The sequence below is a fragment of the Maylandia zebra genome, linkage group LG14, assembly GCF_041146795.1.
Source record: "Maylandia zebra isolate NMK-2024a linkage group LG14, Mzebra_GT3a, whole genome shotgun sequence".
Lineage (NCBI taxonomy): Eukaryota > Metazoa > Chordata > Actinopteri > Cichliformes > Cichlidae > Maylandia > Maylandia zebra.
Window position 1 is genome coordinate 13,250,274 of NC_135180.1, and position 12,948 is coordinate 13,263,221.

At 47.1% G+C, this 12,948-nt stretch overlaps 1 protein-coding gene and 1 long non-coding RNA gene across 3 annotated transcripts; one reads left to right on the forward strand and one right to left on the reverse strand.

Moving 5' to 3' along the window:
- Window positions 1-462: 462 nt before the first annotated feature.
- On the reverse strand, window positions 463-3,211 carry LOC106676959 (uncharacterized). Of its 2 annotated transcripts, none has more exons than XR_003022268.2 (5): window positions 2,863-3,211; window positions 2,104-2,169; window positions 1,598-1,753; window positions 1,053-1,145; window positions 463-760 (listed from the first exon to the last, which is right to left on the reverse strand). It is a non-coding gene; the product is annotated as an uncharacterized LOC106676959 (long non-coding RNA). The 2 variants fall into 2 exon arrangements; XR_013101639.1 differs by lacking the exon at window positions 2,863-3,211 and adding an exon at window positions 2,707-2,851.
- Window positions 3,212-9,631: 6,420 nt separating this feature from the next.
- On the forward strand, window positions 9,632-12,894 carry slc19a3a (solute carrier family 19 member 3a). The gene is made up of 7 exons (XM_076892258.1): window positions 9,632-10,598; window positions 10,913-11,148; window positions 11,231-11,711; window positions 11,954-12,032; window positions 12,161-12,353; window positions 12,502-12,643; window positions 12,735-12,894. The coding sequence occupies exons 1-7, from the start codon at window positions 10,452-10,454 to the stop codon at window positions 12,882-12,884; spliced, it is 1,428 nt and encodes a 475-aa protein (XP_076748373.1). The 5' UTR covers window positions 9,632-10,451; the 3' UTR covers window positions 12,885-12,894.
- The last annotated feature ends 54 nt before the right edge of the window (window positions 12,895-12,948 follow it).

Consider the following 12,948-nt stretch of genomic DNA (forward strand, 5'->3'; position numbering starts at 1 on the left):
ATTTTAACATGGAAACAATTGTTCGTCTTTAAAAGTCCACAAAATATACATTCATCCTGCATTCCCAACTTGGATGATCTGATATCCTCGTGTTGGTGTTGTTCCCAGACCATCATGAAAATGTTGTCACATTGTTGTGACGTTATTCTTTTGCGCGCCAAGCCATTCGTGCATTTATGAAATTCCAATGTTGCAAGGACAATATCAATTCTGCTTACTGTTTATTAAAGGGTTACGGTTAGGGTCAGGGTCAGTTGATCGGCGGACAGAGGCGGTTTCACGCAGCTTAAGTACAGTTTTTTGTTTTACGCCGGTTTTTCCCGAAGTCGCAAAAGTATGACGTCACAACATTCTGATTGGTCACTTGCAATGTTGATCCTGGAACAACATTTAGTATGATGATCTGGGAACAACACCAACACGAGGATATCAGATCAACCTCCTAACTTACCCTTATTTTTAGGCTTATTCATTCAGTGTATTCTTGAGCAACTGTACCTTGGTCAAGAGTATGCTGACATACAGATGAAGGAAGAGCTTCTGAAGTACTTCAAAGAAAGCTTTCAGTCTTGAGGTTAACTGAGATTCAGTGCATATATCCCACCCATTAAGAGTGCACATGCAGAGGCCAGGTCTTCCAGGTCATGCAGGACACACTAGATGGTTATACCCACATCGGCTGGAGGAGTGCTGGCATCAGCTCTTTCGATGGTAAAGATAGCAAGGGTAATTTGTTCCAGCTCCCTCTGAACAGCTGTAGCTTAGACACAAAAACATAGAAAAATGGCATCCAGTTTTAAAAAAAGAAAGAAAAAGGGCCAAAGCTACCCTTTAATGACGTAAACACAATATTAGGAACATGCACCCCAGTGTGCCACTATTTCAGACTACAGATTCAACGATAAATATAAATAGTTTGGGTATACAAGAAGATTTCCCAAAACATTTAAACAGGTTCCATGCAAATTACAACAACAACAACAACATGCAACAACATTAGTTATTCAAAATTTGGTTTAATACAGATAAAAAACTAAACTAAAATTACCAACCAATTATTCTTTGAAGAGGATGCTTGGGTCTTCATTCAGGTAAAAAGGTAGTGCCCTGAGGACACACTCCCTCCCCTTTTCAATACTTTCCTTCTGTAGAGAGTGGCAGAGATACAGGAAGAGAAAACAGATATACTTTAGGATGACAGAAACTCACATTATACGCAAAATGAATGACATATCCACTGCACAGATAGACATGTACACAAGACCAACTAATCATCACATGGACATGAATAGTTAACCTGTTGGGCAGGGTTTCCACCACATTATATATGTCCATAATGGAGGTAAAGACAAACTAATACATCATCTTTTTTGCATTCAAAACATAACATAAAAACATTCACTTCTGGTTTAACCTAAATCAAGGGATCAGATTTTACATATGTTTAGGTAATTTAAATTTTCCAACGTTTTGAGTACCAAACTTTGTCTTGCTTAATATAAATGTAAGTGCACTGTGCAGCTACCATACACTAGCTGTTTAAATTTGAAAATGATCTTATTAGCCATAATATTTTGCTACCAACAGAATAACGCACCTGTGTGGCTGGGGCCAAAGTTTGTCTAATTTTCTTCCCTGCAACGCCTCCTTTTTTCTTGAAGACTTTTATGAGCTGGTCAGTGTATTGGTCAAGTTGTGTAAAAAGCCTTGGAACATGTGCAGCAGTAGTAATCCTCACATATTCTGCTTCCACCTGAAAATATGTCAACAAACACAACATACTGTACTGTAAATATACATACTATATGTACACATATACAAACTAAAACTAATGTAGTAAGACCTCATTAAAGCTATAATTTTAACACAAACATTTACACAAAATGCTAATGGAGCCATTACAGCTTTTATTGTTATTTATCAAGTTCCAAAAAATATTGATCACAGCTGATCTGAAAAGAATTTCATGCCTCAGGCCCTTGAACTGCAACCTTTACCATAGTTCAGATGTGGAGAAGAAATAACAGGGGCATGGGATGGGTCACAAAAGAAAACTTAACTTATAAAACAGTTTTGTTTTTAAAAGTATAACAGTTCACATACCACATACAAGCTCAGCAATACCACATACACCACATCAGTATAGGAGGGAGCAGGTAAAGGCAGGATCTGAGATTTATAAAGAAAAAAAAAATTCCTTAATTTCAAGAAGCAAATTATTGTTTGAATTACAACTAAATAAAATACTACTCAGAAGAAAAGCAAGAGATTGACACTGCCATGTGCTAACTTTCTATAGAAGCAATTATCACCAGGTCTGTCGACCTCCATTGTCTGTCCACTCATATGTCTTGAATAATTTTATTAAAAAAATTAAGTGTGTACTTTCACAAACTGTAATTTATAACTACATTGATATGTATAACTCCGCTAGGAAACATGCTGTATTTACAGACCATTTTTACATAATACAGATTACTGATAGAGCAGAACAATGGTGTCACAGTGGCTTTCGCCCTTGACTTTTTGGATTTTAAATGTCACTTTATGCTATCCTTGCTATCCTATTCGATATTTCCGACTCTCTGATTACAGAAAAGGAATCCCAAGAAAGCAAATGGAAAAATAACCCCTTGAAAGAATAACCCCATGAACCCCTGTAGCTAATCCCTTAATAAAACAAAAAACAATAAAAATGTTTCTTACACAGTCCACAAAATAAGCATGTCCAGGACCCAGTAAAACTAATGTAAAACAAGCGCACGCAAACGATATAACATGTCTTGTAAGACAAACGCAAAATATAACCATGCTGGACATATAGATACTACACAACATAGTCAAAGAAAAAAGTGGTCTTACCTCTCAAAGAAACAGTAGCTTGGCGCCAAAACAGCCTTTTTCAGTTAAATTTGAAGTCTTGCGCATGAGCAGGCACAAGCCGTGAAACCTTCTTGTTCTGCGCGGTTTCATTACAACTGTTTTTGCATTACTGCCACCTTGTGGATATACAAGGTATATCGATCCTAATTGACTTAACTTAAATGTTATGCGATCAAGTAACACATTAGTATTATGTACGTTGAATAATAGACACAATTACGTAGACTTGATTAGAAAAACATATGTTAACTTAACAAAAACATATATTTTAAGTAAAATGAAAATAAATAATTAATATACACTGAACAATCCACCTCATTCATTTTTTTGAGTGTATTAAGCTTTGCTTGTTCCATATTCAGTTTTCCAGCAAAACTTATTTGAGTCCATAAGAAAAGATTCATTCTTATATCTGGAGGAAGATTTTTTTTTTTTCAATAAATATTAATGTTAGCCCGTGACTTTGTTCCAGTTTTGAATTTTGGCCCACTGTGTATTTGAGTTTGATACCCCTGTCTTAGGCTGTTGTTCACTACAAGACTTTGTGTGCATTCCAGAGTGCTCTGGCATTCACACCCACATCCTGGGAGCATAGGAAAGGTCGTACCTTCTCTTATTGTTTTGCGGTAGGATAAAAGTCACTGGAACATGTGCTCAATAGTGCAGCTGTGCTCTCTCGCCACAAGGGGGCTCCCCCACACAGCTGACAGCCTTTCCAACACTGCTGTTTCACATAATAAACCCTGTCAGCCGCAGTATTGCCTTCTGTTTTAACAGTTAAAGCAGTAAAGACGAGCTGTTTGCATGTTCGTGGAACTCTTGCGTCATTAACAAGGCTAGCTGTTAGCTTATAGGCTAACCAGCGAGCAGTTAACAGGACAGCTGAAGCTGCACAAAACACCCACAAACTTGTCTCACTACAACGTAGCACCGAAAATATGACTCGCATGACTCGACACAGCTGCTGTAACATAAGACTGACATCCAGCTAACCACAGCTAAAAAGCTATTTAGAGAAAACTTACCGTTTCCTCAGGTTACACGAGTTGAGTTGTTTCACGCTGAAAAGTTGGTTTGTTTTGGCTCTCACTGAAGACACCGACAATGAAGACATAGCTGTTCTTTTGTACTCCTTTTAAGCAAAACATTCTTTGTATGTGAGGAAAATGCTGTTCATCCTCTTCAGCTCTTCTTTCCGTGTGTCTGCTACTTTGAAACGCTTGGGCCGCTCTGCCCGCCACAGTTTCAAACTGGGAAACTCCACTGGCGGCATGTTATTGTAACGTTCACAAGAACCAGACGGTTGGGGTCTCAGTTTGTCCGTTTATTCGGCACATAAGCCAGCGGGTTGTTAACTCAGGGGGAAGCGCTCTCAAACTACACCTCTCTTCAGCCTGGCACACACACAGAACAACCAGGTCCCCCCACCCCTTCCTGTACACCACCCTCACTACTTCCTGCAGCCCAACCAAACATGAATCTTAAAGGAACAACAACAGTGTGCAGAGAAAACCAACATGTCACTGTCCAGTAACACTTAACCATCGTTACACTGCCCCCCCAGCAATAAGTTCCTCGTCCCCGAGGGAACGACACAGTCTCTGAGGCGGGGCGGTAGCCTACGTTCCCTCCTTGACCTCCTGAGCCCCTGAGGAGGACGCAGAGCTTCGGGGCTTTGGGGTGAAGAGTCCGAGGGGGGGGGAATGCAGCCCCGGTCGGGGGCCCCTCTGAGCAGGGTCATGGACGCTCTGTACACGTCCCTCTGGAAAGGAGGGGAGGGACTGTCCTCTGTAGGGGGCCATCCGGTCTCTGTGCAGCGCTACTATCCTCCCCCTAGGAGGCAACTGCACCCTGTAAACAACCTCCCCCACTCGCTCTAGGACGCTGCAAGGCCCCACCCAGCTGCTATCCAGTTTAGGACACCGTCCCTTCTTCCTCTTTGGGCTGTAGACCCACACCAGCTCCCCAGCACGGAAGTGCCTCCCTTTAGTGGTGATGTCGTAATTCCTCTTTTGGCGCAGGCCTGCCTTCGCCAGCTGCTCTCGGGCGTAGGAATGTGCAGAATCCAGCCGGTCCTGCAGCTTCCTTGCGTAGTCCCGGCCCGGTGGTGCCTCTGGCGCGTCCGGGGTTTTCCCAAAAGCCAACTCTGCAGGAGTTCTCAGCTCTCTCCCTAACATGAGCAGGGCAGGCGTACATTGGGTGGAGTCCTGCACTGCCGACCTGTAGGCCATGAGGGTAAGGGGAAGATGGTAATCCCAGTCCCGTTGGTGTTCTGAGGTAAGGATGGCTAGCTGCTGGGCCAGCGTCCTGTTAAACCTTTCCACCAGCCCATCGCTTTGGGGGTGAAGTGGGGTGGTGCGGGTTTTCTTAGTCCCAAGGCGTTCACACATGGCAGCAAATACCTTGGACTCAAAGTTACGCCCCTGGTCACTGTGGAGGGTCTCTGCTGTTCCAAAGCGGCTGAACATCCCCTCCACTAATACATCAGCGACCGTCTCAGCCTCCTGATCTGGGATGGCGTATGCTTCCGGCCACTTGGTAAAATAGTCCATGGCCACAAGAACATAGCGGTTTCCTCTGTCTGTGCGAGGAAATGGGCCCATGACGTCCACAGCTACTCGCTCCATTGGGGCTCCTGCTGGTTGCTGCTGAAGCTGAGCCCGGGACTGGTCTTGTGGCCCTTTGTGTGAGGAACATGCATCACAGCTGCGGCAAAAGTCCTCCACATCCCTCCGCTGTTGACCCCAGTAATAGCCCTGGCGGAGGCGGCGAAGAGTCTTGGAGACCCCAAAGTGGCCAGAGCCAGTGCTCCCATGGCAGGCTCCCAGCACAGCTGACCTCAGCGACCTTGGCACCACAACCTGCCACCTCTCCTCCCCCGTGGCAGGATCCTTCCAGGCACGCTCCAACACCCCCTCCTTCAGCCTGAGAGCTGCAAACTTGGCCCACAGCCCCCTGGTACAGATGGAAAACCCAGTGACCTCATCCCAAAGGGGTTGCTCCCCCTTCACCAGCCACTGCAGGACCGGCAGCAGGTCTGTGTCTTGTTCCTGCCGTGCCCTCCACTCTGCTGCATCCACCACCAGAAGAACCCTGCAGGCGAGCTGTGCTGCTCCGTCTATTGTCGTGAGTTCCCGCTCTATTTCCTCTCGCTTCTCACAGTAACGGCAGCCAGCTGCAGCACATGGGCGGCGAGAGAGGGCGTCTGCGTTAGAATGGTGCGTCCCTGCTCTGTGCTCCACGGTGAAATTGAAGGCTTGGAGCTCCTCCAGCCAGCGAGCCACCTGTCCCTCTGGCTCCCTGAAAGACATCAGCCACTGAAGGGCAGCATGATCAGTTCTGACAACAAATGCTGGTAGTATTTAAAGTGTCTCACCCCCGCCACCACAGCCAACAGCTCTCGTCGTGTGACACAGTAGCGCCGCTCGCTCCTGTTCAGGACCCAGCTGAAGTACGCCACCACCTTCTCCCCTTCCGGTCCAACCTGCGACAACACCGCTCCCAGCCCCACATTACTTGCGTCAGTGTCCAGGACAAAAGGCAGGGCGGGGTCAGGGGGGGCAAGGACTGGGGACTCTGTCAGCGATCTGCGGAGGGTGTCGAACGCCTGCTGACAGTCCTGGGTCCAGATGAAGTCACGGTCCTTCTGCAGCAGGTGGAAGAGTGGTGCGGCTATGGAGGAAAAGCCCTTCACAAACCTCCTGTAATAAGACGCCAGTCCTAGGAAGCTTTTGAGCTGTTTCTGGTCTGCTGGTGTGGGCCACTCGGTAATGGTGTGAATTTTTTCCTCCAACATGCTGATGCCCTCACGACCCAGCTTGTGGCCCAGAAACTCCACCTCCCTCCTCATGAAGTGGCACTTGTCGGGATGCAGCTTCAGGCCTGCAGCCGCCACCCTCTCCAACACTTGTCTCAGGGCATCCAGGGCAGCATCAAAGGAGCTCCCGTGCACTAGAAGATCATCCAGGTAAACCAGACACCGTTGCCGTGGGACGCCAGCCAGCACACTGTCCATGAGCCTCTCGAAGGTCACAGGAGCGTTGCAAAGGCCAAAACTCAGGACTTTGAACTGCCATAGTCCCCTGTTAGTGCAGAAGGCTGTCTTCGGTCTGGATTCCGGGGACAGTGGCACCTGCCAGTAGCCACTCCGCAGGTCCAGGGTGGAAAACCAGGAGGACCCGGCTACTAAGTCGAGGGACTCATCAATCCTGGGAAGGGGGTAAGAGTCTTTCTTCGTCACTTTGTTGAGTGGTCTGTAGTCCACACAGAAACGCATCCTAGGACTTTTTTTCTTAGGCACCATCACCACCGCGGAGGCCCACGGGCTATCAGATGGTTCTATGATGCCTGCCTTCATCATTTCACACAGCTCCCTGTCTGCAGCCTCCTGATGAGCCAGGGGCAGGCGGCGGGGGCGCACTTTAATAGGCTGGGCATCCCCGGTCTCAATGACGTGCTCTACCAAGTGTGTCAAGCCAACATCACTTTCTTTCAGGGCAAAAATGTCACTAAACTCTTTTAGTACCTGCCATAGACTCTCTTGCTGCTGTGGAGTCAGCCCCTCACAGTTCTTTGACCAGATACTCCTCACTGCTGAGAGCCTCTCCTCCTCCTCCTCCTCCGCTCGCTGTTCTGCTGGCGGGTCTGCAGGGGTCTCTGCGGTGGAGGTGGACGCCGCAGCAGATGCTGTGCAGACCGGGGGAGGAATAAGCGGCACCTTCTTCCCATCAGGGAGTACGAGGAGGCCTTTGCCTAAGTCCAGTACACCACCAATGGCTCGTAAAAAATCCAGCCCAAGGATGCAGGCGTCCTGCACGTCAGCCACCCAGGCAGCATAAGACACACCGAGGTCCCCCACCTTGAACTGGAACACTCCCTTCCCTCTCATTGGGGCCAGATCACCGGTCACAGTCTTAAGTTGCACGTTAGTCGGTTGTACAGCAGCTCCGGTTGGGACAATATCGGGTCGGACCAGCGTTGCATTGGATCCCGTGTCCAGCAGGGCCGTACAGGACACCCCCGCAATCGTCACTGGAACATGGCAAAAGCCGCCAACCTGGGTCCAGCCCACAGTGATGGCCGCACCGGGTGGAGGTGGCGGTGGTGTGGGGATGTCGTTCTCCCAGGCCCGTGTACTCCCGCCTACACGGGCCCGTGGCCGTTTCCCTGAACCGCTGCAAGCTTGGGGCACTGCCTGATGAGGTGTCCGACTTGTCCACATCCCCAGCAGCTCTGAGGTCGGCGGTGTGGGCCAGCCCGAGGGGAAGGCGACTGCAGCGAAGCTGTCTGCACCAAACTGCACAGGCCCGCTGGCGTCTCCATCTGTTCCACAGGTGCTGACACAGCCCTCACCACGTGTGCGTCGTCAGCGCCCCCAGAGGATCCTGCAAGCATCTCCCTCTCCAACGCTAGCTCCAGGGCTGCACTGAGTGTGGCCGGCCGAGCAAGCTGAGTTTACATGCGGAGCTCTTTAGGGCTCAGGGCCTGCAGGAACTGGTCCCGAGCTAACTCCGCCTGCACTGATGGTGGCATGCTGTCATACGCCCTCCGGCAAAGGCACTCGACTTCATGGGCCAAAATGCGGAGGGGCTCACCTGGCAATCTGCGTCTGTTGTGGAACTCCGACCTCAGCAGCACTGGTTGGTTATACTGCCCGAAGCGCCTCTGAAGTGCTCCGACCAGAGCATTATAATCTCCCCTCTGCTCCTCGGTCAGCAGCAGCAGGCATGCAGCTGCATCCTCACACAGGCACAAAGCCAATTGGAGAGCTTTATGTTCCTCAGACCAGCCAGCTGCAACAGCTAACAGCTCGAACTGTGCGATAAACACTTCCCATGGCGTCTTGCCGCTGAACTTAGGCGTTTTTATATTCGCTGCAGCTTGCTGGGCGCCGCCATGTTTGTTTACATCACGTGACGGCGCGCCAAGCGAGGTCGACTCCTTCCCGCCGGAATCGCGGCCGCTGTGCGAACAGTTCCCGAGCCTAGTCAAACCTGGAGAAAATCCAGCCTCGGCAGACAGCCGCAGCGCCGTTTCCCTCACTCCATGGGCGGGCGAGCGCGGACGAACCTCCCTCTCCTCCGTCTCCTTCTTAATCCTGCCCGGCAACATCCTCGTCTCGTAACGGCAAGCGTCGCCGGCAACAGGGTCTCGGGCGTTCTGGGGTTCTTTTTTCTTTCTTCACTTCTGACACCAATGTAACGTTCACAAGAACCAGACGGTTGGGGTCTCAGTTTGTCCGTTTATTCGGCACATAAGCCAGCGGGTTGTTAACTCAGGGGGAAGCGCTCTCAAACTACACCTCTCTTCAGCCTGGCACACACACAGAACAACCAGGTCCCCCCACCCCTTCCTGTACACCACCCTCACTACTTCCTGCAGCCCAACCAAACATGAATCTTAAAGGAACAACAACAGTGTGCAGAGAAAACCAACATGTCACTGTCCAGTAACACTTAACCATCGTTACATTATCTAATGTGTTAAACTAATTATTTTTTTAAAAAGTAACGAGTCGAATTTTGCAAATGTAGCGGAGTAAAAGTACAGTTTCTTCTTCACAAATGTACTCAACTAAAAGTAAAAAGTATCTCACAAAAAAGGTACTTTAAAAGTACATTTTCTTTCAAAAACTTACTCAAGTAAATGTAACGGAGTAAATGTAACTCGTTACTACCCACCTCTGCATTACAGTCACAGTTGTTGATGAAGCTGTACTGGGGCTGGACATCGTGACGCAGGTACGTGTACAGGCTGTAATTATACTACTGCTGTATTAGAATGGCAACACACGGGGATTTAACAACAACTCAAAGTCAAGAACCCGATGGCCCCTTCAGCGTTCTGCTGCTTAACTGAAGCACTGAAATGTGAGGACAGAGTGACACCTGGTGGTTATCATTAGCTGTTGCACGCAGGTCTATTTGATGCAGGTGGTTCACTGCCATAGCATAGATAAAATAATTCTAATAATGCTTAGGATTATGTGTCGTCTCTCTGCTCTGCAGTTTATCATCTACGGCAGCTACTATGCTGTCATTTCGCTGCTCTTTTTGATCCGAGGAACCTACACCGCCTGTGTGAACAAACCCTGTCTCCGGCACACGGAAGCCAAGGAACCTGAGTGTGTGGAGGAGGTGATTGCTGCAGAGCGTCTCTGACCTGTGTCAGTGCCCAACAGGTTTTTGGAAGATTGGAACTAATTTACCTTAAACAGCTGCAAATTAACTAACGAGAGCTTGTAAATATGCTTTTCTTAAACACTACAAACTGTAACATTAAACGTTTATACACTGAAAAGCAAACATTTATGTGTTGTGTATTTTTGCTATCTGCAACCCAGACAGGAAGACAAACAACACAATAAAACAGTTACTTCTGATTGGTATTAAAGTCCAGAGTTTTGGGCGCTTACCTGTTTAATTTATCAAAGTTTTATCTCAGCTTGTGCTCGAGTGTCACCAAGATTGTGTTGCTCTTTGACCAGGTTGCTGATTAACAAAATGCCTAGAGAGTTGTGAGGTATTTTTCCCCCATCACACACTCACACATGAAACAGGAAAGCCAACATGGAGGCAGTGAAGAAGTGGAGATCAGACTGGAAGTATCCCACTATTCTGCTTTGCATTTATGGATTCTTCAGCACAGTTAAACCACTGGAGCCTTTTCTCATCCCATTTTTGACAGGACCAGATAAGAATCTGACAACTGAGCAGGTATATATGACATATGCTAGAAAGGCTATAGTGTAATTCAATCAAAACAGACTTAGAAAAGAAATGATTTTCAGTTTTTCGGTCCTTATGGTGAAAAAGTTGGTAACTTTCTCTTTTGTACATGCTGCAATTACAAATAATCACACACACATGCACACACAAGCTGGTGATTCATAGCAGAGAGATAACCGGCATCTTTAAAAAAATAAAAATAAAAAATCTAAGTGATAGAAATCCAATCAAGATTCTGAAACCTTTAATCATTTGCTATAAAGTCATGCATTTCCTGCCTTTGATGAGTTTTTCCCTGACAGGTCAACAATCAAATTTTCCCAGTGTGGACATACTCCTATCTGTCCGTACTAGTGCCGGTGTTCCTTCTCACTGACTGGCTGCGTTACATGCCTGTAGTGGTGTTTCAGTGTGTTATGCTCTTCATCACCACAGCACTGCTGCTGTGGACAGCAAGTGTGCCAGCCATGCAGGCTACGCAGTTCTTTTACGGAGTCGTGACAGCCAGCGACATAGCCTACTTCTCCTACATTTACAGGTCATGTAGTACATCTCACAGATTTGGATTTTTAGCATTGCTCATGGGAGACTTGACATTTTGAATATGCTCTTTATTACAGTGTAATAGATTTGAAGAGATACCGGAAGGCCACCTCTTACAGCCGCAGTGTCCAGCTCCTGGGGTATACAGTGGGCTCCGTGTTGGGTCAGCTGCTTGTCAGCTTCGACCTCATGTCATACAACAACATCCTGGTGTTCACTCTGGTTCTCACTGCCATCGCTCTCCTCACTTCCTTCTTCTTGCCAATGCCACAGAAGAGCATGTTCTTTCATCAAAGACGTGGGAGACAGAATGCAGCAGAACAGTCAAACACAATAAATGCATCACTGGAAAATGGAGGAGGTGAAATGGAGAGTGGAGAAGGAGAGCCTGATGCTGAGAAGCTTGAGGAATCTATCGTTACGCAGAGTTGCGGCCAAGTCCTCCTCCAGCTGTGGAGGGATTTCCGCCACTGCTATTCCTCTAGACAGCTGCTCTACTGGTCTGTGTGGTGGGCAATGGCTACCTGTGGGTATAACCAGACTGTCAACTATGTGCAGGTCAGTTATGAAGGCAGCATAAACAAAAATGTGAGCTGTAAAAGCATCACTGCAGCAATCCAAATTGCTACTGGGGGCTGCTTTACGATGGGTTTACCTGCAGTGAACAAGTAGTGCCTTGTAGTTGCTGAAGCCTTCTCTTGTGTTAATAAAAGGCATTTTAGATATATATTTTAAACAGAAATAATTAAACACGCACATATCCTTGAACAACTTAATGATACCCACACCATACTGCGCAGGTGCTGTGGGAGCATGTGCAGCCTTCTCAGAACTTCAGCATTTACAACGGAGGCGTGGAGGCAGTCTCAAACCTCTTAAGTAAGCAACATTAGATGGCATTTCCCCCCCTCCCTAAATCAAATGGAAGTTATCAGGGACACATAAGATTTCTCAGTACCTAATCAGCTGTCCTAATTTGTCTTATCCCACGTGTACATGCTTTCCAGGTGCAGCCACTGCCTACGGGATAGGCTTTACTGAGGTAAGATGGGAGCAGTGGGGAGAGCTGGCCCTGGGTGGTTTCTCTGGACTGAGTGCAGCTTCACTGTTCCTCATGACTTTCACTGGCAACATTTGGGTCTGCTACAGCGGTTACGTCGTTTTCAAGTCACTGTACATGATGCTGATAACTATAGCAATGTAAGAGTGTCAAGTCACATCAGGGTTATACTTTACCACAGTTTAGTTTGATTTTTATTGCAGATATAAGAGCAAAAAAGCTAAAAAAAATAAAAAAATAAAAAAACCCTCCCCAACCTTTAGATTAAGACAAATTCTATGCTTGTAGGTATCAGATTGCAGCTGATCTCTCAATGGAAAGATATGCACTAGTCTTTGGGGCAAATACCTTTGGAGCACTGGCTCTACAGACGATTATCACGTCTGTTGTAGTTGACAGTAGAGGGCTAGGCCTGGCCATCATTCCCCAGGTAAGCCATCAGATCACAAAATATGTACAGCAGCACTGTTTATTTGTCCATTAGCGTCATTAACCTTTTAAACATGTACTCTTCTTTGCAGTTCACCGTGTATTCCAGCTACTTCTTGGTTATCTCTGTTGTTTTTTTACTTCGGGGTCTGTTCAGTATTTGGAGAGCACAAAGAAGCAGAAAAGAGACAATTCCTCCAGACAAAGATGAAACTCCAGGCAGCGAAGAACACAGATTCTGAACACGTATAGAGCGTTATAGTGTATCACTTATGGTTTCCCATCACTAAATTGACCTCACATTAG

Coding starts and splice junctions, on each gene's coding strand:
- slc19a3a (XM_076892258.1), top strand. CDS start 10,452: ATGGAGGCAGTGAAGAAGTGGAGATCAGACTGGAAGTATCCCACTATT. Junction 12,354..12,501: donor ATGCTGATAACTATAGCAAT/GTAAGAGTGTCA, acceptor CTATGCTTGTAG/GTATCAGATTGCAGCTGATC. Junction 12,644..12,734: donor GCCTGGCCATCATTCCCCAG/GTAAGCCATCAG, acceptor TCTTCTTTGCAG/TTCACCGTGTATTCCAGCTA.